At 44.4% G+C, this 24,682-nt stretch overlaps 1 protein-coding gene across 1 annotated transcript in view; it reads right to left on the bottom strand.

The window, feature by feature from the left end:
• Positions 1-21,241, bottom strand: part of NUAK1 (NUAK family kinase 1) — a 47,183-nt gene extending 25,942 nt beyond the window's left edge. The window contains exon 1 of the mRNA XM_009981168.2: positions 20,939-21,241. Within this exon, the coding sequence (XP_009979470.2) occupies positions 20,939-21,241 (303 nt within the window). The remainder of the gene's footprint in view (positions 1-20,938) is intronic.
• Between the last annotated feature and the right edge of the window lie 3,441 nt (positions 21,242-24,682).

Raw genomic sequence — 24,682 nt, 5'->3', positions numbered from 1 at the left:
AGTCACTGTTAGAGGTGGCATCCCAAAGCAGGATTAGGGGAGCAGCAGGACAGCATTTGCTCCAGCTCTTCCTGTCTAAGTAAAGGATTTCTGCCAGCCAAGCATCTTTCACCTGCATCAGTCTGCTCAGACCGTGCCAGCAAGGGTACTTGGGCTTAAGTCTACTGATGTACTGATGTGAAAAAATCAACACGAACAAGAAAGCAGCCCTTTTTTTTTTTTTTTTTTTTTTTTTAGTATTTCATGGAAACGTTATGAGTCATGACCACGTTTTAGGTATTTATTACATATTTCACTGTTTTCATCTCTCTGAGCAAAATAAGATCCTGAGTTGTATGTTACGGCGTCAGGCTGTAAAACAAGTCTCTCTTCCAGGTATTCTAAAATATCGATAATGGACTTTCTTTCATTAAACGTATTTAACTCAGAAATATATTCCAGAAAATAGATTTTCAAAGTCACGCTTTTAACACCAGACAGAGCTGGCTCCATTTTTCAAAACTCTGCTTACAGGACTGCTGCCAGATATGGTACCTGATGAACCTGAACAACTTAAGCCTAATAAGAAATAATTTCAATTGAGAAATACCTTATGAAAGAACTTGTTTGTTCATTCTTTAGGTCCTTTTCTTTCTTGCCTGCCTGCTTACTTTCCTTGCTTTCTCTGAAAGCAACAGGTCCACTGTATGCAACATCAAAATTTATTAAGGGTCACAGCCTATGAATCAAGAGCAGGGCAAACGCAACATGCTTTTTTGTATCAGCTATATTAACTACTCCAAACACTCCCGCTCAAGATTTGCAAAGAAAGTGCTGTTGGTCCCTCTGGTACTCTCAGAACACCGTACTCATACTTTTACCACACTTTCTCAATATATTTTACTGGTTTTAAGACTTAGATAATTTAATTACAGTATTTTTAGAAACTTTACTACAGGAGGAATTTGTATTTTTCCTAGCTTCTTGTCTTAATGAGAATTTCAGATAACTCCAAGACCTTGTACTCAGACAGAGTAACATATCAGATTCTTAATAATGAAATCTAAAGCCTCTCACCCCAACAAAACAGGTTCAAGTTCACCCAAAGCCCCTGTAGACACAGTATCCAATCTGGCAAAACACTTTAGCACATGCCTAACTTCACACATGTGAGCAGACCATTGGCTTTCATGGGATAGCTCACACATGTAAAGTTAAACACATGCATAAGCACCAAGGTCACAGCTCAAACATAGGGCACGTGATGGTCCCTCCAGGGATTGCTACTGGCTGTAGGCACCAGTAACATCCTCAGTATCTCTTCTGCAGCTGCGATGGCAACACAGTCCCACACATGGGGTTAGAGGGGGAGAAGCTAGTGGTTAGAGCCCACCAGAGATGGACTGAAACGACCTCCACCTGCGCTGTCAGTTCTGGTACCAGCCTCTGCTCAGAAGGAGGTAGAGAGAATATCCTCTCCAAAATGTATGGCACAGGGGAGAGAAAGCAGGGGGTTGTGAACCTCTAATGTTGTCAGGCATTTCAAAAAGGCTCTGCACGACCGCAGCCCCCACTCCACCGCCACTCTGCCTTCCAGAAGCGGACAGGAAAGAAGGAGCACAGCTTTTGGCCTCCCATCCCTCCATGAGTCAGCTTGCAGAGTGTGCTGGGCAGGAAGCATGGAGAAATAAGCTGCTCTTTTCAAGGCTGCAATAAATTACCTGTCTCCATTGGCTGGAAAGAGGATTTATACTCACTCTCTGAACTGGTGTAAGAGAGATTACGCAGTATTTTCCAACACACTTCATGCTTCTTTCCTTTTGTTTGGTACAAATAACTTGAATTAAACCATAAATACTTCAAAATACTTCATAAATACTTTGATGGTTGCAAAGGTTTCTGTACATTCAGTCCTATCAGTAAGAGAAATGTGTCTCCTCCTTTATGAGCTTCTCTGCTGCTGGGCAGAGCAAAACGGGTCGAATTTTCTTTTTACAGTGGCAGATTAAGACCATTGTGCACAGAAAAATATCTCAAAGACTAAATATCTGGCAAAGGGCATGACAGGCAGTAGGTGCTCATTTCCATCTCAAATCTCTGTGTCTGCTGAGTCACTGTTGGCATCATCATTTATGGAATGAGCAACGAAGCTATATTTTTGTCAAAGCATAGAGCTGTTTCTCTTGATTTCAGTAAAGTGGTTTGTGTGTTTGTTTTAATCTAAAAAATCTACGTTTGCCTCATTTCCAGCTCAGATGTGTGAACATAAACAAAGGTAGAATTAGCTACAGTGCAGAAAGACACGGATTTTTAAGTCGGCTAGTGCTGCAACTGAGGCTGACCACCTGAATGCCACAAACCACTGAACCTTCCCCAGCAACTTCTGCATGCAGTACATTCAGTCCCATTGAAAACAATCTTCCACTCTTCATTATCTATCAAGGCTATTTTTAGGACTGTGGTGAGATATGAACAAACTGCTTTTTTCCACTGTGGGGGCTGTGACTTTTAAGCTGGTTCCAGCGCTTGTGCATACCACCCGTGCTTGAGCGAATTCCAACGGGCTTTTGCAATACTATTGTGGAGAGTCAGAAAAATGACATCAGGACAGAGAGTGCAGTCCTCCAAGAAAGGGAAGCCAGCTTGCTGCCATCCAGAGATATGTCAGAAACGCAGCTTAAAGAAAACTATTAAAAACCATTTTCTTTGGATGAAGAGGGAGGGGAGGGTTAAATACACATAAACCTCTCCTTTCCGAAAGCTGTGAACTGAGGCTATCCCCACCCAGCAATGGGAAGCGGGTCAGCCCAGCTGGTTTCACAGCTCTGCTTCCTTTCTTTGAGACTTCGAGGTGGGAAGTGCAATGCGCCAAGTGCCAACAGGGGTGGGGAGGTAAAGAATAGGTGGATCAACCAGAAGGGAAGAGAAAGGGAGAGCAGAGGATGTTTGGGGGTGGGGAGAGAAAAGGCACATTGTTCTTTCTCCAACTCCACGGAGCTGAGCAAGAAAGAAGAAAGTCTGGCACCGTACTATGTTTTTTCCAGGGGAGTCTCTGCCTATGGCTCTTGGCCCAGACATCACCAACATAAGAGGAAGAGAAACAAAGCTATGAAATTGGGTGGTCCCTGAGGTTGCTGCAATCAAATGATAAGGAGGGTGATGCTGATAATTCAGTTGCATTGAAATGGCACTTCCAGAGGTTGCACAAAGGAGAGAAAGGAAAGGCAGGGGATGGGCTGAAAAACTGTCTATCTGGCCTCTGGACCTTCCAGGTGGGATGAAGGAGCCATGGACAGATATCCCTACAAGGAAGCTGAGCATCCAGAGGGTTCTGCAAAGGTATCCTCATGCAGACAACTTCTTGTAAGCCTCTTCCCACATGATTGCTTCTTTGCTGTGTCCACTTGCTGGAAAAATGCTATCTTGAGACTCTAATTGCAGGCCAAATGCAGTAATAAACAGCATCATGCAGGACATGCAATTCTAAGAATAAGCTTCTGCACGGTCACAGAAAACACTTCATGCACTCACTGAAAACTTGGACAAAAGGCCACTGTGTGTTGAAGCAAAATTAGTACCTGGCGCTGTGCATTTTGGTAACACATCTCTGAGAGCTAACACGTTTCTTTCTGAGAAAGGGTAAGGTTGACAGAATGTCATTGTTTTGGAGACTGTTAACTTTTCGGATCCTAAAAGCCAGATCATCTCCATGGTGATAATGCTTGAGAGACAAGCATGCAACAAAATCCTTATTAATTATTTATCAACAGCCTAACTCTATTGTTTGATATGTTGGCAAACCATGCAGTAATCAAGGGAGATGTTTGAAGCCATACCCGGTGCCATCTGCACCCAGTGAGACTCCGCTGATTTAAACCTCAGGGCTTCTGCCCATTACTCTGTCCCATTGTACATTTGTTCGTGTCATGGATCTTACCAAAGACAAAACACTGTTATTGTTGCTGCGAGTCAGCAGCTGCACACATAAAGGGCGAGGACGCACGTGCCACGATGCACCTTTCAAGCTCATTTACTTTTAAGAGGCATGGGTATTTTTTACAGCTGCCTCACTCTATATGGTAAAAGCATATAGCGAACATCTGCGCCTCTCTGCTTCATTCCCCTCTTCCCAACGTATCACATAAAAAAGATTACTTTTCTAAAAACCAAAGCTGACTTACTGCTATTCTATCACTCACTACCTGTAGAGAAACTCTCTTGCACCAAGGCACTAGAAGTCCCAAGTCAGTGTGATAAATGTTAAATCAAAATTTTATTTGCATAAGCTGAGGCATAATGTGCTGGTGCCTCTTGGAGAACCCGGGTACAACTACCTCGGGTTTAATCTTCCTTTTCTGGCTCTGCTGGACATCGTTGCTGTTATCATATCATGATTCATCAAGTGAAGAGGAATTAACTAATCACAAATACTAGGCAAGGGGGTTCTATCTTCTTTCTAGTTCTCCCTTTATTCACAAACGCCTGTGGAACCAAGTTTTAATAAGCAGTAGAAGGTACCAGATGAACACATTTGTGCTGTACATACACGAAGTGGGTGCCAGGAGGAACACGTACAACACCCTTCCTCTACTTCTTTCTTCACCCTTGCATACGGTGCTTGCTAACAGGATTTGTGAGCGCATTTCCTGAGTAACTACTGCCCAGCTGGAATATTTACATCCCTTCATTGTTTGGTGCCTGCTATCCTCAGCTATGTATATGAAGCCTGGCATATTTACACCATGCATCCTCTGACAAATTTACTTGGCAGACTTTTTTCGTTTAACGCTGAGAATCCTGGCCTCGAGTCATCCTTACTACCAGACGGATCTTACAGCTCTGTATTAATCATTTCAGGGCTGATTCACCGCTAGGAATAAAAAAAATAATAATAAAAAAAAAAGCGCGTTCATCTGGTTTACATCTGCCATAGATCTGATATCCAATAGCATTTAAAAACACAAGTTAGCAAACTAATTATTGAATCTTCACTGTGAAGCAGTGAATCTTGAAAACAGGGAGAAGGGAGGGCTGCAGAATTCGGGAAGGGACAGTCCACTGGTATATGTCAGAAATCTACCAAAAAAAACTTCTCCCTTCCCAAAATAGAAGTTTTTCACACAGCATTACTGCAGTCCCAAGTCGTAGGATCATTCAGTTTTAGAAGAAAGATCCTACAAGTAATCACCACCCGTAGCAATAACGAAGTGTTTCCCATAGCAATGCCTCAAGTTGTCCCTTCTCATCAGCCCACCCCATCATCCCAACAGCACGCTGACGCAAAGCGGCACCCATTTCAATCCTCCCTGATCCACAGTGAATTTGCCCTGGTAGCAGCAGAGGTTGCAAACAATTTGCTGAAAAGCAGAGATCTGACAAGACGAGGTTATTAAAGACGTTTGCAGCCGTGGCCTGCCAGGACTGGCGCCCAAGGCTGGCATCCTGGGAGAGTCCCCGTTGTGTGCGGGCTTCACCTTCCTGGAGAAAAGAGTGGGAATGCTTACATTTTTCCTAATTCACTTCTAAATGTAACTCCACAGCCTTCTGAATATCCAAAGCTGCGATGTCTAATACTTCAAAATGTTTGTAAGCCAGGCTTATGATCTAATTCTGAAGGACTAAAGAAAAGAGAAAAAAAAACAGCCAAGTTGAAGTTTTGGGGTTGTCATCCACAGATTGATGGAAGACCATCTCTTTTCCAAAGTCTAATAACTCACGAGTATCCCATCCAACTACCTTCAAGCTTTCAAGGGAGGTTCATGTTTTGGCAAAAAATAAATTATATCTGGAAAGAAACTGGGGTAGGGGATTTCCCGAGGCAATGGAGGTTCATAACTGTAATTAAAAGAAAAAAATGCTTTACAACCTCAACTATGGATCGTTCCTCCTTAATAGACGTTAACCAGCACTGAATGCCACATTCACTGAAAAGATGAAAACTGCATTTACAGTTAACTTCTGGTGAAGTTGCCAAGCAGATGTTTATTTTTGGCTTCCACATTTACTAAAGCCAAATGCTACACTGAATTGGGATTTCACAAAGTCTAACTGCTTTTCTTCCAGGTTACAATTTTGTTGGAACCAAAAAGAAAAAAAAAAAAAAAAAAAAAAAAGGAGGAAAAAAAGGCAGGGGAAAAAAAAAGCTGACTTCACTTTTAAGTAGGAAAAAACCTGGTAGCATCCGTTTCTATCATGTCTGTTTATATCATAGTTTAAATAAGGTTAGAATTGTGCAATCATTACTGATCAACTTCCAAACACAGCACAGCTCCATCCAGCACATGTGCAAAAGAGGAAAAGTCATTGGAAGCGAATCCTGTGTCAGTTTTTTAACTTCAGCAAGCCTGTGTGCACACTGTTTAGCACTAATTAAATTACTGGCAAGTCAGGTTAAAAAGGAGTGAAAGAATTCACAAGCCCCAAGTTTACAGTTCTCAGTGTTACATGGGTATTACAGATTCCCCTCCAAAACTGGAAGATAGATTTCACATTAATTTTGAGGCTTGATCTCACAGCTACCACAGCTGCTGATGTAATGCAAAATGCTAACCTGGGGCAGCAGAGAGGGGCTTTAATGCAATGTTGTTTTTCCATTGTGAATAAGCAGTGAACCACACTGAAGCAATCCTCCAAAGTAGGACTGCACACTGTTCAAGGCACTGATCTGGGGATGAAATGCAAAACCAAGATTCTGGCTACTTCATTAGAAAAAGCCCTTTATGACTTTCTTAAGAAGAGAGGTATAAAGCCCTGGTGCCTGGATCTAGTTCCAGTTTGAAAATGAGAGTCTCCTGTAATTCCTCCCAATAATTTAAACTGAAAATGGGATTATTCACACCCCCTAAGCAACTGCTGCAAACTATTGCAATGTGCTGCTAAATAATTGCTAAATAATGGTAACCTCAGCAGTTACCAGAGTCTCCAAAGTGACTTTGCACATGTTTAGGTGAAAGGTGCTAAATCAGTGCAAGGCTGTAATTCACATTATACAAGGAAGAGAGTTAGACATGGTTTGAACTTTCTCAGAACTAGTTTTTTCCAAGAAGCCACCTGACAGTATATTTCCATTCACTGGTATGTTCTGCTTGAGGAAGTTGTGGGTAAATAAACGTAACTTGGCTTATTCTCTCTCCTTCACTAACGTTTCTGTGAATTCAGAGAAGCCTCAGAACCAGAGAGCTCTGCACATCTTTACAATGCCTCTTCTGCCACAAATGCAAAGTCATCTAGTGTTGTGTGCATCTTCTAATTTTGCTCTCCTGGTTCTGTAGTCCTTCAAACAAATAAAGAAGTGCTATTTCACCATGAGATCTACAATAGTACAAGGAAACCCTGGGAAGAATTTGTCTTCTTTTGAAGAAATGTCTGTACCTTCAGGCACCAAAATTCTCATTAAAACCCAACACCATACTGCTTGACCAACTCAAACTCCTAGTTAACCCAGTGGAATTTTGAAGGGTGGAGAGATTTTAAAATTGAATATACAGAGTTTAGGCTTTTGGATTAACATTGATGAGCAAGTATTCATTGCACAGTGATGGTGGGCCACAGAGATTATATCATGGAAGGTACACAGATGTGTGTAAATAGCACAGTTGGAAGGGTTAATGACACAGAACTATCAGAAGCACCTATATCTAGTATATTTTTCTAAATAGATCTAAGGTGGATCAAAATATAAACGCCACTTCCTGGTGAGAATCTAGTGAACCATAAACCCACATCCTATCTGGAAAAATACTCTTGGAAAACAAAAAGATTGGCAATCGTGTATCAAAGCCTCACCCAGGTTATTTTGCTCCAGGGCTTGCAGATCACTTTGCAATATTAAATTTGTTTTTGTAAAAGCACTGCTTCAGTATTACAATGTTCTGCCCGGATGTTACCTACTTAATGGTCCCTTTTTGGAAGAGACCATCCTAGAATTTATGACAGAACATGGTGGAATTGCTACAGAGGGAGGAAAGAAGTTTGCTAACATTTCTTCCCCATCCGTCTCTGATTTCTGAGAAATATTTCTAACCATGAAGGTAAAGGAACCTCCTGTTGTTCCCTTCCATTTACTGAAAGTAAATTACCAGGGCCACCCTAATGGCTCAGTGAAGCGAGTAACACAGGAACATTCTTGCTCCCCATGGCCAGTTGGGCTTGGAATAGATGTGAGAGGGTGAAGAACGAATTACGCTTTCCTACAATTAAGTGGCTAGCGCTCAAGCAATTTTGCAGACTTAAATGCATAATTCCAGCTTTCCCTGCTAGAAAAGGAGTTCACAACCACAGGCAGTTGTCCTAAGTAGTTATGGGGAGGGTTAACTTTGGAGGGGAGAAACAGCAAAGCAATTTTTTTTCTAGATGGAAAGCTTTTGGCTAAGAACTCCCCCAGACTCTGTGATCTCCAGGACTGTTGCCCCCTTCTTCAACACGCACGGACACCTTTTTTGGCACGTGTTTTGGCCGGAGTCAGCTGAAGAAGGGAGAGTTAGCACTCGGATTTCTGGGATCCCCTTGCCAAAAGCTAAGCCGTTAGGTAGTGCAACAGCAGCAGCACAGGCTTCCCACTTCACCCTGCCAGTGACCTTCACACAGACTTGGACATACCACCTTCCTCAGAGCAAGAAGCAATTCCCTCTCACGCCGCTCGGTCCAGAAATTCATCTCAGCGAATACCACAAATCATGTCAGACCGAGCAGGACTATTAAAGCAGTGCTGCGCAACGCGAATTGCTGTCCACAAGGGACTGGAGGGAGAGACTGCCTAACCCACTTTGTTTAACTTTTTACTTAAACAATCCTGAAAGAGGAAGCTACATTGCTACTCTGGAAATTACAACTTTAATCTCATTTGAACCACACGTTCCTCAGTTAAACTGCAAAAATAATTTAAGAACTGACTCCCAAATAAGACATTTTTTGACATTTCCTACATTTCCTGGAAATACATTACCTCGATGCTGCGAAGTAAAAGCAGGCTTATTAATTTAACCAGGTTAAAGTTCTTCCAGTAGCCCCAATAAACTCTGATGTCAGGCTAATTACATGTATTGCACTGGTTTTGTCTTTTCACGTTCCTCAAAGCAACAACACGCAACACCACTGCACCATCGATCATTTCCAACTCAACCCCACAAACCATTTGCACATATTGCTGCATTGCCTGTGGCAGGAGTCAGCAGTGCTTCGCTGAAAACACAGCTAGCTTCCTTTCCCCTTAGCAGTAACAGCTTCCTCAAGTTTGCATTAATGCACATGCCACAGCTCAGAGGTGCAAATGTTTACTGGGTTGTTTAAACATCGTTTAGAGTTTTGCTGGGCAAATAAGAAGAATAACTTGAGCGTGCAGTAAAACACAGATAGAGCTATTTGTGCCAAACATTCAGTTTATGGCAATACTTCACAGGAATTATTCTCCATAACAACCGAACTGTCATATCCTACAACTAGATCCCAGGCAACCTCCCAGCTGAGCTCACTACGGCTGCTGTCTGATGTGCTCGACATACAAACACCCAGATCTACCCAGATGTTCTCTATGTAAAACATTCGGTTTAAAACACGCAGCGCTTCTTTCCAAAAAGCCATTACATTTGCTTAATGGACTCACACAGTTCAACTAAAATATCCTGGAGCAGACATTTGACTGCAACTCTACTCTACAAGCCCCATCTGTAAAAAGAAAAAAGAAAGAAAAAGTAAAAGAGAATGCTTTACATGATTTATGCTGTCTTTATGATCAGCCAGTTCATAAAATACAAGCTCTGCTCTACAGACAATAACACAAATCGCTTTCAAGTGTATTGTTTAGTCCTTGCCTGTGTTAAACAAATATTTCAATTGAAACAAAGGGCCAAACTCTACTCCTCGGTTTACAACAGTGTTAATGTAACTGAGAGCAGCATTTTACCCACGGACATCACAGGGGATGCGATTTTTTGTTTTATGCTTGGAGTGAGTGAGTAATGACATTCAGTAATGATAACCAGTTCCATTCACGGCTGCAGTTTTCCTTTCATCCGAGAAAGGGTGGAAGGAGGTTAAAGTACAACATGAAATCCTTCTCCCCAATGAATTCCTCGCAAGCAACGTGCAACTCACAACAAGGCGTTTCACAGGTCCCATTAGATGACGTTTTCATCATGAAACACTGGACAGGATGGGAGAATACATTTGTTTCACCAAAACAGAGAGGCAGGTAGAAAACTTTCAAACCGAACACAGAAAAATACCCTGTAGTTGAAAAAGAAGGCTAGTCCATGGCCTGGATGTAAATGCACTGCACAGTCCAGATGAAGGCCCTTCTTCGTCCCAGGCTGTGAGGACACAATGGTGATCAAGTGATACTAATTGGTGATCAACAGTGGCATGCAGTAGTGACCAGGCTCCAAGACACAACAGCTGGCGGGCTGTGGAAAAATTGGCACCATCCATTCAAAGTGTGACTACAGCCATGATAGAGGACATTCCCTTTATGAGCAACCTTCCTGAGATGGTTACACCCATACAAGGAATGGCTCGGCTGGAGCTGTGGTCGACCTTGGCTCTCCCCATGGCTCCGCCACAGACTTTCCAGATGAACCTCAGTGAAACCATTTACCCCCTGGGTGCCCAAAGCCCGGCTGTGACAACGGGTTCCTACGGGTGACAGATTTTAAACCCACAGGTGACTTTCATTATTTCACCTCATTTTGGCACCTCAAAGAGAAAAAACATGACAAAGAGAGGAGCGTGAAGGACATTTGCTTCATGTATGGGCCTGGTTAAAAATCATATTATCATATAACGGTTTGGGTTGGAAGGGAACTCAAAGATCATCTAGTTCCAACCCCCACACCACGGGCAGGGACACCTTCCACTAGACTAGGTTTCTCAAAGCCTCATCCAACTCAGCCTTGAACACCTCCAGGGATGGAGCATCCACAACTTCGCCAATGTGGATGCCTCTCACTCGTATCCCTGTGCAGATCACCTAAGCCCCCTATTGACTCCAGCAGGTACTTTTACAGGTGTTCTCATCTTGTGCTGGAGCGCAGCTGTCCCACGCTCCAGGCTGTGTGGCATTAGAGCATGCACCAGCTGAGAAGGTTGTGCTCTTCTTTCTTCTCCTCCCAAAGCCATTTTTTTCCCCCAGGCCAAAACAACAACCCACAGCACGGTGCTGCCGAAACCACTGCCAAGTTCAGCCCCGCACTGGGCGTCCCTGGACACCCGAGGGACTGGATGGCCTTCGCTCCTCCTTCCCCAGCCGAGCTCCACTGGGGAAGCTACGAGATGCAGTTTGTTCAGAGCGTCATGGCAAAAATACACAAATAAATGACAGCTCCAAACATGTGCCTCAGGAGCTGGTTTTTTAACTAATGCTTCGCCATCTTCCCCTGTCAAACTTGTGTGCAAAAAGATATAATCTTTTTTGTGTCAACGACGACAAAACATCGTTTAACAAAAGGGAACATTTGTTTAGTTACCACATGGCTCGAACAGGTATTTTTATCCAATCCTCATCACTACCTTTTGTGATCAAAAAAATATTCACGTTCAGTTTTAAAATAACATTTGCACCTCAAATAAAGGGAGATATCGTTCACCATCAGGGGTTTCACAGAGATTAGAAATTGTAGCAGAGATGAAATGCCTTTTTGTGTACAAGAAACATGATACGTAGGCCTTGAGATCTCCATCGACAGCAGGACTCAAATCTTTCTGAATGGCTAAATTTAGACTCCAAACCTGGCATGGTATCTTTCCACAGGAACAATGAATTTCTCTTTTTTTTTTTTGCCTCTTTTTCAAGCTAATATCCCTTAACTAGCGTCTTTATTCCAAGGCACTAGTACTCAAGCCCAAATACACTGACTCAGCTTCACAGCACAGCAAGACATTAAGATAACTGCAAGTCCCTCAAGCTGTTGGACCTCAGAAGACAGACACTTGGTTCCTCCAGCCTCTCTGCTTAAGCCATCCCCCATGCCAGCCGCCAGGCCAGGGTAGCTGAGAGGCTCTGGGATTACCACAAGCTGACAATCCCCAGGAAGGTGAGGCAAGAGGGACGGAGAGGCCACCAAGCACTGATGCTTTATCACGGAGGCAGCCAGCCCCACGCAAGGTTTAGGAGACCCTCCTCTTCGATAGCTGGGCATCCCAAGTGACCCAACAGCAAAAGGCCTCGGGTGCCATGCCAGAGGTATGGCTGAGTTGAGGTGGGAAACGCCAGCAGGGAGAGCAGAAGGCAGAGGAGGCATCCAGAAATTAAGTTATGTTGGTCGCGCGTTAACATGAGCAACCTCAGCTGTCTTCTTAATACTTACAAACCACAAGACCTGCATTTATTTTGTGATTTTGCACTGGCCAGGATGGTTCTGAACATGGCCAGCCATGCCAATCCCTTTTCCAACACATAACTGCTGTGTGGCTGGATTTTTTTTAAATGAAAGGAGCCACTCATTAAAGTATTTTATTGTTTTCTTCCATTGGTAAGAACAGAGCCTTAAAAAGTTCACACTTGAGCAAGACCCAGGACTCGCATCCCATCTTGGGCCAGTAGTAGCTTTTAGGACTGATGTCTTGTAAATCACCAGAGCTAGAAGCAAATCCCATCTGTCTTCGGAGAGTTAAGGAATACTAAGCATTTATACCATGCAATAGTTTAATAGACTGAATTGAGGGTTGGTTCATGGTCTTCAGTACAAAATATAAAAAATACTGAGCTCAAACGAGAGTACTAAAACAGCGCAAGAGGAAGGGATGGCTACAACCTCCTCTTCTCCACCCTCCCCGCTTCACGCCACACAGCAAAGGTTATGGGAGGGCCTCCACATCTATTGAACATCTGGCATTTTTGGTGTGGGTCCAGCATGTTTGATGGGTATGGCCAGACACTGTACGCTCACATAGTATCTCACCCAGCCCCCTGGTGTTCAAAGGTCTAGGATCCCCTAATTTATACAACGTACAATGTTGCCTGTGAAGACACAGTGATAAATATGTTCTGTTTAAAAGCAGATACTTCTCAAATCATAACTTGCAGATGCTCAAAGTCTTTCATGTGGGTAAGACAAATGAGAGCCATAGAGACTGATTTTGTAGCCAGGGAGTACAGGAAGCAACAGCAGGAGAACACTATTGAAAGCCTGGATACACTTATGGCTTTAATGAATTGGTCATCAAATATAACAACACACATATGCAGTTTTTACCTTGCTTTGTAGTTCACTCCCCACCCGCCGCCCAGATATTCCTCATATATCTAGCAAAGTGGAAATTATTTTGAGTTTAGTTTATTAAATGGACACACATGGTACCCACATCTGCTGGAAGATATTTGAGGGAAACGCTGACAAATATCATTTGCGTATTTAGTCAGAGACCTTTTCATCTGTGACATTTCCTTTGACATACCAACTATCCCAAGTACATCAACCCATCAGGGCTAATGATTTTTTTTCTATGAAGCGTCAGGTGCATGCCTGGGAGATTTAGGGACAAATCCTTACTTACGTAGGAGGCAAGAAAGAGACAAGATCAATACTCTCCACAGGACAGAGGTTCACACACCAATGCGCCCATTACTGGTGGTATGCAAACCATCAAAACCATACACCAGAGCTGGGCACCAGCCCTGCCCCGGTCAGGAGCTGCTGAGGCTCTGGCCACGACGTGCAGAGGAGGAGTTGACAGCTGCCACTGCCATTTCTTGCCATCCATGCTGTGAGCTCCTATTCCACCCCAAGCCCAGAGGCAAGCCTGCGCTTCTGGCTTTGGAGCATCATCCGGGGTTGCAGCAGAAACCATATGGTTTGGTCCCACTTTAGACTAGAAGAGCATACAAGATGACAATGAGGAGAACAACAGTGTCCTACTGAGAAGAGCATGGTCATACAGTAAGAGGAGATGCCTTGGCATCAGCATCCTGGTTCATATAGATACAGGGTACGTAAGTGTGGTATGGGAGGTGGAGACCCGAGCCAGGGAGATGCCTATATCCAAGCAAAGATCAACAGCCAATTTCCGAATCCCTGGTATGTGGGCTTTGGAAACATGTCTCATACACTCTGCATTTGGATTACCATGGCTGCACACACGCTGACCTGCCACCGTTCAAGGCTGATAAACCTGGAACTAGTTTTCACCCCACATTCAGCATTCTTCCTTGGCACTGTCGCAACCACCACATGCCTCTTCCCAATTCCTCACTCCAGCAAAGACTCTCTAGTTATTTATTTACCAGACAAAACACAGACTAACTACGATTACAGTTCTGTAAAGAATAAACAATTGCTCTCAAGAACTTCACATTCCACAGAGTTTTATTCAACATGTATGACCCCGAACTACAATATATACAATAATTGTCTCCACATGGCAAATTCACATTGCGGTTCTTAAAAAATAATAATAATTTTCAGAACACATGCCACCAAAAAATGCAGTATATTGTAGCCACATCTAATGAAAGACTTTGTACAAGCAGTTTCCATTCTGTTGGGTCCTCCAGCACATGGTGCTGTGAAACCATTTGTAATAACGTTTACACATTTATAATGTTTTTAGCTAAAGGCTGCATTATAAACATTGGCTCAAATTCTGTTGTGAATTTCACATTTAAAGGGATCACAGTAGGTATGTATCAGGCCAAAATATGTCCCGTTAATTAGTCTAACTTCCCTATATTAAGCAGTATCCCTTCAAAAAGGGATACACAGACACAGGGAAGTTAACTGAGCTACTCAAAATTCTTCAATCCAATGGGGAGGGGAAAAAAAAAAAAAAAAAACAAAGCAGCAACAACAGCCTCTCAGAAACTTTTAATTTCTTCACCTGTAAGAGAGTCCAACATCATTGAAGGACTATCACTTGGTGTCCACTCAAAGCTCAGAAAGAACATGCTGTTCTTCAATTTGTTAAAAGATGTGACAAGCTAACATATTCAGATGACCCCTTAGTGGCTAGTCAGTAATTCAGACTTTTGTACCACTGAACTATACCCCCCTGAACAAATCTGCTTCTCCAACAAGAATTCCCAGTGCAGAAAAGTATTTTGTACCAGTGCCTTTCCTCTAATGACTTGCATGCTGTAAACAGTTATTTCTGTCTGCAGCCCTTGATGTTCAGGTCTTCTTTGGCAGTTCAGTTATACAAGTGTTTATGTGAAGACTATAGTAATTTTATACAAGCAGGTAGTAACTCCTATTGTAATAAGCCCACAATATTCACTGTGAATTATGTGAGATTAAATCCGGTGGAATTTTTTTCTTTTCCCCCTTTTTTTTTTCCTTTTTTAAAATCAGAGTCTCAGAACACATCTAATAATTAAGGGTGGAACAACAATAAATTAACAGCAAAACTATTTTCAAGCCCATATACTCCTTCGAACTTCTATTCACTCCGTATCTAGAATTTCCATGCATGCTTTGGTACAATTTATACAGAGGATGACCCAAGTTTCACTAACATGCCTTCAGCACCATGAAAACATCGTGCAGATTTAGTCACGAGTCAGTTTGCACATATTAAAGAAATAAAGAAATAAGGTTTTGGCAATACATTTTGCAAGAATCCCTCTTCCGCTGAGGAACCTCTGGCCCTAGATGGGTGTTGCATGACAGGAGAGGTGTATGCAGCACCCAGCATGGGCTGCACAGATTCTGCTGGCATCTATCAGCTTGGAAGCAGGGAGCAAAGCAGTGCTCTCTGCACGGGTCACAGCGCTGGCACGCAGAACAAAGCAAGAGGCAGCAGCGCAAGTGGAGTACAAAAGGGTCGGGAACAGAGATCGAAGCTGAACGTCACACAGGGACAAAAGCCCAGGGTAAAGAGAGATCGGGCTCTGCAGGAGGAGGCTGTCATCCGTAGGACCCTGATGTTACGTACACTACATGCCCGGAAAAATCAGGTATTAGGTTGTGCACTCAAAACCAGCTGATACTTCTGATGATTTTGGCTTTAATTGGCAAGTTTTTCTTTCTCATGTATAAAATGGGGTAGTGATACGAGCCATTGTTACTATTATTCAAGTGTATTATCATAGCTGTGGAAGCCACATTCACGAATCGGGATCCTGCTGTGCAAAGTACTGTACAAGCACTTCACATCACAGCAGTGTTGTGTAGATACTTCCACTGGTGTCTGCAATAAAGGAAGGTATCTTAATAAGAACAACAAAGAACCTCAAAAAAAATAAACAGTTCTACATCAGATTTGGACATTATCCTGCAGAAGATGCACACTGAGTGATCAAGATAAAAATCAGTATGAAATAGTGACCCAGGTGCTAGCTGAAGCAGAAATTCTCAGGAAAAAAAAAAAAAAAAGGAAATATATATGGAAATGTCACTAAAGATGACAAAATGTTATTAAAGATAAGAGAATTCACGTGCATAAGAGCGAAGAGAGGAACACCAACATTTTCTACGATATCAGCAAAGCAGACAAGAGAATTGGGACAAACGTCCCACCTGGCTTTCACTGTCCTCCCACAAGCATGCTTTTATCCTGTTATTTGGAACCCTTAAAAATCACACTGCAAACAAACAAATGGTTCCATGGTCAACAAGGCCTTAATTACTGACATGACAGAGCTGTCATAGCTGGTATTCATGTTTTGGTTTTGTCATGATATGGAGAAATACAATCAGCAAAGCAAAGGTCCTTCTTTCATGTCATCTGTTGCTGTTTCAGGGTTTCAAAAATCCTGTGCGATTCTCCAAAAGCATCACAAAGCAGAGCCGCTTCAAAGAGAAGATTTTCATTGGAGTTGCAACTAAATATATTTCTGTTGCTCTCAAGTTTGGGTGTTGGGTTTTTTGTTTGCTTTTGTTTTGGGTTTTTTTACAAGACTTTAATTCCAATACCAATTTCATTTGGCAACGTCCTTCTACCTGCATTTCTACGCAAAAGAGATAAATAACATGCACCGCACGCCTGTTTGTCATGTTGAGCTGCAGCTTGTCATCAATTCTCCAAAATAATTAACTTTCTGGAGGAATGGCTGGAGGAGAATAGTGCTTCCTCCACCTGCTGGTGAGGAGGCAGAAGAGATGTCCCGGCTCTCGGGCAGAGAGAGGGAGGTGAAGGCAGAGGGGAGTGCCCCAAGTGCAGCCTAAGGAGAGAAGGGGAGAAAAGTTCCTGGCTTTTGCAAACCGCAAAATCTCTCCTGAGGACGGACAGTAATCAAAAAGGAAGCGCAAGTAATACAGGGTGTTTCATGAGAGGTTGTAACAAACAACCAGCAACGTTAGCAAGCTCCAGGTCCAGGCGGTGGCAGGGAGAGCAAATGACTCCCAGCAGAACATCTCACAAGAGGGTACCCACAGGGAGCTGTAAACCAGACGGGGTATCAAAACCCTGGGTTAAACTCTGCAGGGAGTTCTCCAGGCAGCCTAGCAAGGTTTACTATCTGTCTTCCATGTTTTGGAGAGCTACATGCTCCTTTACTGACATTAATTTAAGTAATATTAATGCATTTTTGTATCCAGGCATTGCTTTCTGTACAACGTTAAGAAAAGACAGATAACAAATCTGAAAACACCTATAATGCAACTTTAAGTTGCATTATAAGTAGTATTTACTCCAGTGGAATCATTTACTCAAAGAAGAGCCCAGCAGCAGCTACCGTCTCCATGCATCATGCATGGGATTGGCCAGAGGTGGTCAATATACAGCTTATCCATATACACTTATACACATAAGCGTAACTGTGGATTTTTTGGCTAACAAACATTGAATACAGGACATGAACAAAAGCTCAGTTCTTCAGTTTAACATGTGCAAGATGACAAGTGGAGAAAACACCCACAGAAACGTCAACATGAAGTGTTACTTCACAGGCTTGTGATATCATCTCTTCATCCTTACACTTACTAACAGGTGCCTTAATTTAAAATATCGTAAGTTACACAGTGTATACTGAGCCAGTACTAATGAAGGAAATCTTGCTGGCAAAATTAGGCACCTCATACATCACGTACTGGGCAATATTTTAACTGCTTCGTGCAGCATGCAGTACTGTCTGTAGTCACTGTGGTAACTAATACACAAATCCACATAAGTTGTTTCCAATAACAAACTAAATGTATCATACAAATCTACCCTGGAGCTTTATGGCAGGAAGCTTTAGGATACATTCCACTGAGTTAAGAGGAAAGACAAAAAACTGTAACAATTTGAATAAACCTGCAACCTGTTAATAAGTGCCAAATACTACTTTCATTCAAGTCAACAGAAATCCTGCTATTCATTTCCAATGGCACAGGACTAAAGCACGTCGGTATCTCAGATCAAACCGCCTTCTCACCTTGGTTTTACTTCATTAATTCAAATCTACCAATCTCTTACTTCACTCCTGAGCTCTCTGTTTATACAGATGATGACAAATCCAAAGTTTGTGCTTCATATTAAAAGCCCAGCTAATCATGCAAATATCTTTATGACACATCATACAGCTAAAAAGACTGTTAATGGACAAGAGAAGCAGAAAGGCGAAACAGGAGAATCGCTTGGACAAGGCTGATGACTGGGAACACAATGCCGCTGCCAAGGTCCAGCTTCGCAATCCGTTACCATACAGCTTCAAATACCTGCTTACCACTAAGTAAAGAAAAAGATGATTAGCTAAACCAGTAGCAGACTAGGAAGCAAACAGACCAGGCTAGAGCGACCTTGGGACTCTCACTACCTAGCTGCTGGTTGTGAGATGATTTGCATTGGACTTGGTGCAAGAGATGGTGCTGCTGCCTCGCTCGCCCTGTGCATCCCCTGCTGCACGCATGGCAGCAGCCACTCCAGCCTGCTCAGGAGCCCTGCCCGCTAATAACAACAGAGGAGAGAAAAAGGAAGGGGAGAGGAAGCAGGGGGGAACTGAAGGAAAACTCTGCCCCTCTCTGCCCAGTCATCCCATCAATGCTCTCGTCTCACCCATGGAAAGCAATCGGTGTCCACTGCAACAGCCAGACAAGGGAACTGTCAGAAAACAAGAAGCGCTTTCCATTCACTTAGGTCTGGCTGGATTGCTGACAACTAGTTTTTATTCTGTAAACAGACAAAACGTGGGTATTTTACATACGCTCACAGTTGTTAAAGTTCAAACAGACACGTTACACCAGAACTGGCCTGCTGACTACTTAATGATCATGAAGCGCCACACGCCAAGGCTTGTATTACTACAGTGTAAAACTCACACCCCGGTAAGGATTTGCTTAGCTTCTACGTATCAGCTGATAGAGTGAGCGTAACATTTTTATTGCATTTAAGATTGCATGGGTATTCTGATTTTCACTCTCTCCAATTCAAGATGGCATTAGCTGTGCAAGTTCAGTTCAGACCGTATCATCTGAGTACTCTTAGCTGTGTATCTGAAGCGTTTGACAGCAAAATACGGAAAGACCTGGTGTGTTGTTAACCTAGAGGAGATGCACATCGACGCTACATCCAATTCTCTGTGACAGCCCTTCCCAAAACCATATCTCATTTACAATACGGTCACCTTTTTCCTAATTTATCAAGTTTTTTTAAAAAGTGGTTTCGATGTACTTGCTTATTTACTACATTCCGTAGTGCAACTCAAAAATAATCTACTTACAAGATAATAGTTAGTATATAACATAGCCCTGGAGCTTTTGTTAGCTTGAAACTGTAAAACAGCCAAGACAGCAAACTTTAAAAACCATGGACTGGGAGTGAGCATATGCAGAGATGTCCATCTCTGGTTTCTCTTTAGCCTGCCTCCAAGTGAGCTAATAAACTGAAAGCATACATGATATGACTCTACAACTTGGCTGAAACTCTCATTATCACTGTCGACACAAAAATATTTAGTTGCAAAGTAACCGCCTCTTATTAGAGCCATGGCATCTGCAATTTCATTTTCTGTTTTACAGTTGCTTCTGCCTCTGGGGGCGTGTTGAGCTTCCAGGCAACCGAAAGGGAAAGATAAATGAGACAAAACCGGTAAGGTCACTAGGGAAATGTCTTGCTTTTGGATGAAGTCTAGTGAAAACTCAATTAGTCTACTTCATATGAAAAGCAGCGTTAAGACCTCTTTAGAAAAGCATCTATTTCTCTGGGCAGTCTTCAATGCAATGCCTGCCTCCCATTTGCCTGCCCTCTGTGAATAGTCACATATTTCAGGGAAGGAAAAATGACAATAACTCTGACTAATGTGTAAATTTCTTCAATTGCATTTCTGCACCCTGCCGGAGCGCTGTACCAGTGAGGAAATGCTGAAGCTGAGTTATTGCTGGACAACCTCCGGGCTGCTTGAAGTCTCGAGCCAGCCGGCACCGCTGAGCGGTGAAATGGATCGTAAAAGCCAATAGGGCTGGGTTGCAGTCCTTGCAGTTTTTTTAGGTGTCAGCAAAGTTCAGGTCACCAAAGTATGACTGAATCACAGCATTTTTAACCAGAGAACGAACGTTTGTCATTCTGACAGTACTTTGTGAGCGGCTTTGGTTAGCTGGGGGATGTGACAGGTTTCACTAAAGCATGAATTTCCAGTGGGGAAAGAATAACTGTTCACAGTGGACCCATGTGCAAAAACAAAACAGAAACAATAAGCCACCCTATTTTTCCAATAATAACACATCCTTTTAAAACGTACTGATGTGTTACTACGATACCACCACCCGCAAAAAAAAAAAAAAGTTTCCGTATAGGATTTGCACTCCAAACAAAGCCCTGGATCCAAGCGACGGCGGGCGTGGGTGGGATGCTGACCCGCTCCCCGGTGCGGGAGCGGACCCGGACCCGGACCCAGGCTCCCGCGGGCTGCCAGCCACGTCGGGCTCCAGCCTCACCGAGACACGCCAACCCGGCGCACGGATGGGTGTCCCTCCTAACGGGTCCCTGAGGGGATGCACCCAGCCGGCTCCGTTCTGAAGGAGGGGTTGGAAAGAAAAATGATATATGCATATATATTTATGTATATATACACACACAATAAAAAGGCAAAGATAAGCTCCTCCGCCTGCCTTACCACTCTGCCAGAAAACCTCTCGATGGCCCGTTTGACTTTGCCATAGGTGCCTTTGCCCAAGGTCTCCTGCAGCTCGTAGCGATGCTTCAGGTTGTGCTTGTGGTGATGCCGCTTCACCCCCTGCTGCTTCCTCGCTGTCGCCGCCGTTACCTCCGGGGACGGAGCCTCCCCGAGCGGCTCCTCCATGGCCGCTGCTACCGCTGCTTCGCCGACGACGACCGGCCCGGAGCCGCAGGAGGAGCAGCGGGGCTGCACGGGGCTGCTGCTGCTGCTACCGCGGGCGGCCGCCTCAGCGCCCTCCATGCCCGGCGGCGGCGGGCGCGCGGTGTGAGCGCCCCGCCGGCCTCACAGCCTCTGGCTCGGCCCCGCGCCCGCGCCGGCACCATGGGGCGCGGCGGGGCGGGGCGCGGCGCGGCGGGGCGGGGGGCGGCGGCGCCCCGCGCTCTCCTCCCCTTCGCCGCCGCCCGCCCTGGCGGCGGCACAGGCGTGGGGCGGCCCCTCCGCCCCGCCTCCGCCGCGGCGGGATCGGCCCAGCGCCGCGAGTGGCGCGGGGCGGGCTGCGCCGGGGACGGCGGTGGCGGCGCGGACCGCTACGCCGGCACTGCCGGCGGCCGGGCCGGGCCGGACCGGACCGTCCTTTGTGCGCGGAGGAGGCGGCGCGCCACGGCCGCTCTCCCGGCCCGCTGGAAGGCGCCCCAGCGGGGCTGAGCCCCGGCGCAGAGGGGAGGGCGGCGTGTCAGCTGCGCTGGCCTCGCCCCGGGGCTCAGCCCCCCCGGCCCCGCGCCTCGTCCGTGCGCACCTGCAGAGCCCGGGCGTGGGCGTGCGGGCAGCGGGCGGGGGCCCGGGTGAGCCTGCACCAAATTTAGGTCTGGAAAGTTTTTCCGGAAAACGCTGAATTTTCCCCGTTCACCAAGCGGCCGAGGGTTTCCTCTAGGGTTTCCGTGTAACTGGAACTGGCTGGAAAACAGGGGCGCGCCCAGGCCCTGCCTGCCCCTGGCATGGGCAGGCGCTGTTGGCCAGCTCCAGCAGGGTTTCGCTCGTAAAAAGCCTTCCTGCGCCCGTGTCCTGCGGTGGCTGACGTTCATGCAAATCAGCACCCAGATCTGGATGATGACAGAGCCCTCACCTCTGCTTTCGGGAACTTTGAAATGCAAATGAATGCATCGGTTTTATTCTTCATTTTAAAGTAATGTGGTTATTTCTTTCACAAAGCTGTCTTGAAAACTTAAACCAATGCAGACGTATAAATTATTGCCAGGGTTAAGATGAATCAGATGTTTCTAAAAGAAAAGAAGCCATCCCTGAACCCATGGCCAGAGAAGGTGGATGGTCTCTGTTGCAGCAGAAATGGGAAATTTGTGAGAGGTGAAATCATTTCAGTGTGGTCCGGTACGGTCAATTTGCTCAACTGACATAAAGGCCTTCATGTGAGAGTGCTGGCTCAGTGTCTTCTCCCCACTCTTCTCCCCACTGACTGTCCTTAAGGTGTGGCTTACAGCTGGGATTGTCTTCTCTGCAAGGATAATGCACAGGCTTTTTGAAATCAGGGGTTTAGCTTTGCGGTCACAGCAGTGTCAAGGCACAGAATTTAGGGAGTCATTAGCTCCATCTCTCTGTCTCGCTGGAGGAGCGTTAACGCAGAGGTTGGTCCATGTGCTCAGACAATTTGAATGACTGCCTCCTGTGAAGGCTCAGGTTTGTCAGAGACAACTAACTCAGGACTGTCAAGGTGATGGGGTGATACCCAGGCACTGGCTTCAGTGAGGACTCTCATTCGGTTCTTCTAGCTTGCCATGATGGTTCCTCAAGGTTTCTTCTTAAGATAGTGAACACACCACTCTGAGGTTGCAGCTTTAGCTATTCTGACTTGATAAACTTGGGGGGAAAAAAATATTTCTGTTATTACCGTCTCTGCACCTTCATTTTAGGATCAGCAGAAGTGCCCAACTGGCTCAACGCAAGTCTGTCTAGTGCACTACCCTCTTCCTGGCAGGAGCCAGCACCACGCTGCACATGTTGAAGAAGACACAAAGAATCCCGCAGTGGCCAGAGAGAGGTAACGCTTCCCACATTAGGTGCTTGACCTTTGGGAGCCAGGTACTGGCTTAAACCCTGGAGCATAAAATTTAATCTCTATTTCACAGAGTACACCACAAACTGGCTATTTCAAAGTAGAAAGGGTAAGGGAAGCCTCACTTTCTTACTGTACAGAAAAAAAGAGCACCCTGTGTCCTCTTGTAACCCCTTCGTTTATTTTAATTATTGAATAAACAAAAATGCTGTCGCCTTCTCTTTGTATGATATAAGACTACATCAGTAGCTTCCATTTTTTGTTGTTGTTGTTTTATTTTAATTCTCTGAAGCTCCCCTGCCTTCCTGCCAGCTGGCACAGAATAGAGTGGAGCCTGAGCTACCTGCGTGTACCGGAGAGGGAGATTTGCTATTGCACTGGCTGACTTCTGTGCCTCCAGTTTGAAACCCAGTTATGTAGCTCTTCTCAAACTTGGGGGATACCCCAAGGAATGGCCACGTGGAGCAGAGACATGTGACAAATAAGGATTGGCATGGGAATGGAATGGGCATGGAGCAGCACCAAGAGGCGAGAGAGAGGTAGGAGAGGGGCTGGCAACACAGAGAACAGGAGAGGTGCCCTTGACTGCCAGGAGAAGTGAAAAATTGACCTGGCATGTGTTTACCTCAGTGCAACTTCACTTAAATAGATTAAATCAGAATCTCAATCTTGCTGAGTGCCAAGGGTGCGGCAGTCTATCAAGATGACAGTAACAACTGCCTGGTGGTTTTGCATGTCCCACCAGAGATGAGAGCAGCCTGGGTCCTGCTCTGATCTGTGCCAGCTGACTGCGTGCTGGACTGCATGAGCAGCTCAGAAATGGCTCCATCCCCGCAGAAGCAGCAGGGCAGAGTGTCAAGCTACGGTTGTCAGTCTGGAAGCTCCCTTCAGGCTGGAACTCAGTATAGCCCATATCCAGGTACTTTATACCTCTTGGATAGCCAAAAAGCATGAATGCCAGTGATTAAAATAGGTTTCATTATGTTATACGCACGAGCGTTCTTAATATTCTCAAGAGTATTCTCTTCTAGCTGCTTGGAAGCATACATCCCCAGTTCCATGAGGAAGTATGTCATGAATCATTGCTATATATTGTGATTTGAGAGATACAAGGCATAAAAAAATACCAGAAGCTCCAAAATGAAAAATGCCAATTTTGTAATGGAATAAGCACAGGTACTATGTAGAATTAGAAATACCAGTTTTCCTTTTAAATTTCCACACTCTTAAATGTGAAGCCAGAGGGCATTAAGCAAATTAAATATGTAAATTAAAACTAGACTCAAGAAACTTTCTCTGCTCATATTTAATGGCAATGGGAATTGAAAATAATGAGAAATATAGAAGTACACATATGATTGAGAATATCACCCACATATAGAGATATTTCCTTTTAATTTTTAGCATATTGTCAGCTTTTCAATCAGTGCTATACATGTTACTACAGGAATAAAAATCGCTAGAGCAAACAGTAAACCAGTGTCCTTCACAACAGGTTTAGAAATACCAAGAAGTGAAAATGACAGAGGGAAGGCAAAACAATGTTAGAATGGACACAGAAAATCTGAAATAATGACTTTCGTAAGCAATTTGCAGCATTCATGTCATTCTTTCTGAAATAAACATTTGGTGAGAATTTCAGCTCTCTGAGTTTATAGGCAGCACTAGGGAAT

This window comes from Tauraco erythrolophus, chromosome 4, assembly GCF_009769465.1.
Source record: "Tauraco erythrolophus isolate bTauEry1 chromosome 4, bTauEry1.pri, whole genome shotgun sequence".
In the NCBI taxonomy this organism is placed as follows: Eukaryota; Metazoa; Chordata; class Aves; order Musophagiformes; family Musophagidae; genus Tauraco; species Tauraco erythrolophus.
The sequence above is the reverse complement of the archived record's forward strand: the minus strand, read 5'-3'. Positions and strand labels throughout refer to the sequence as shown.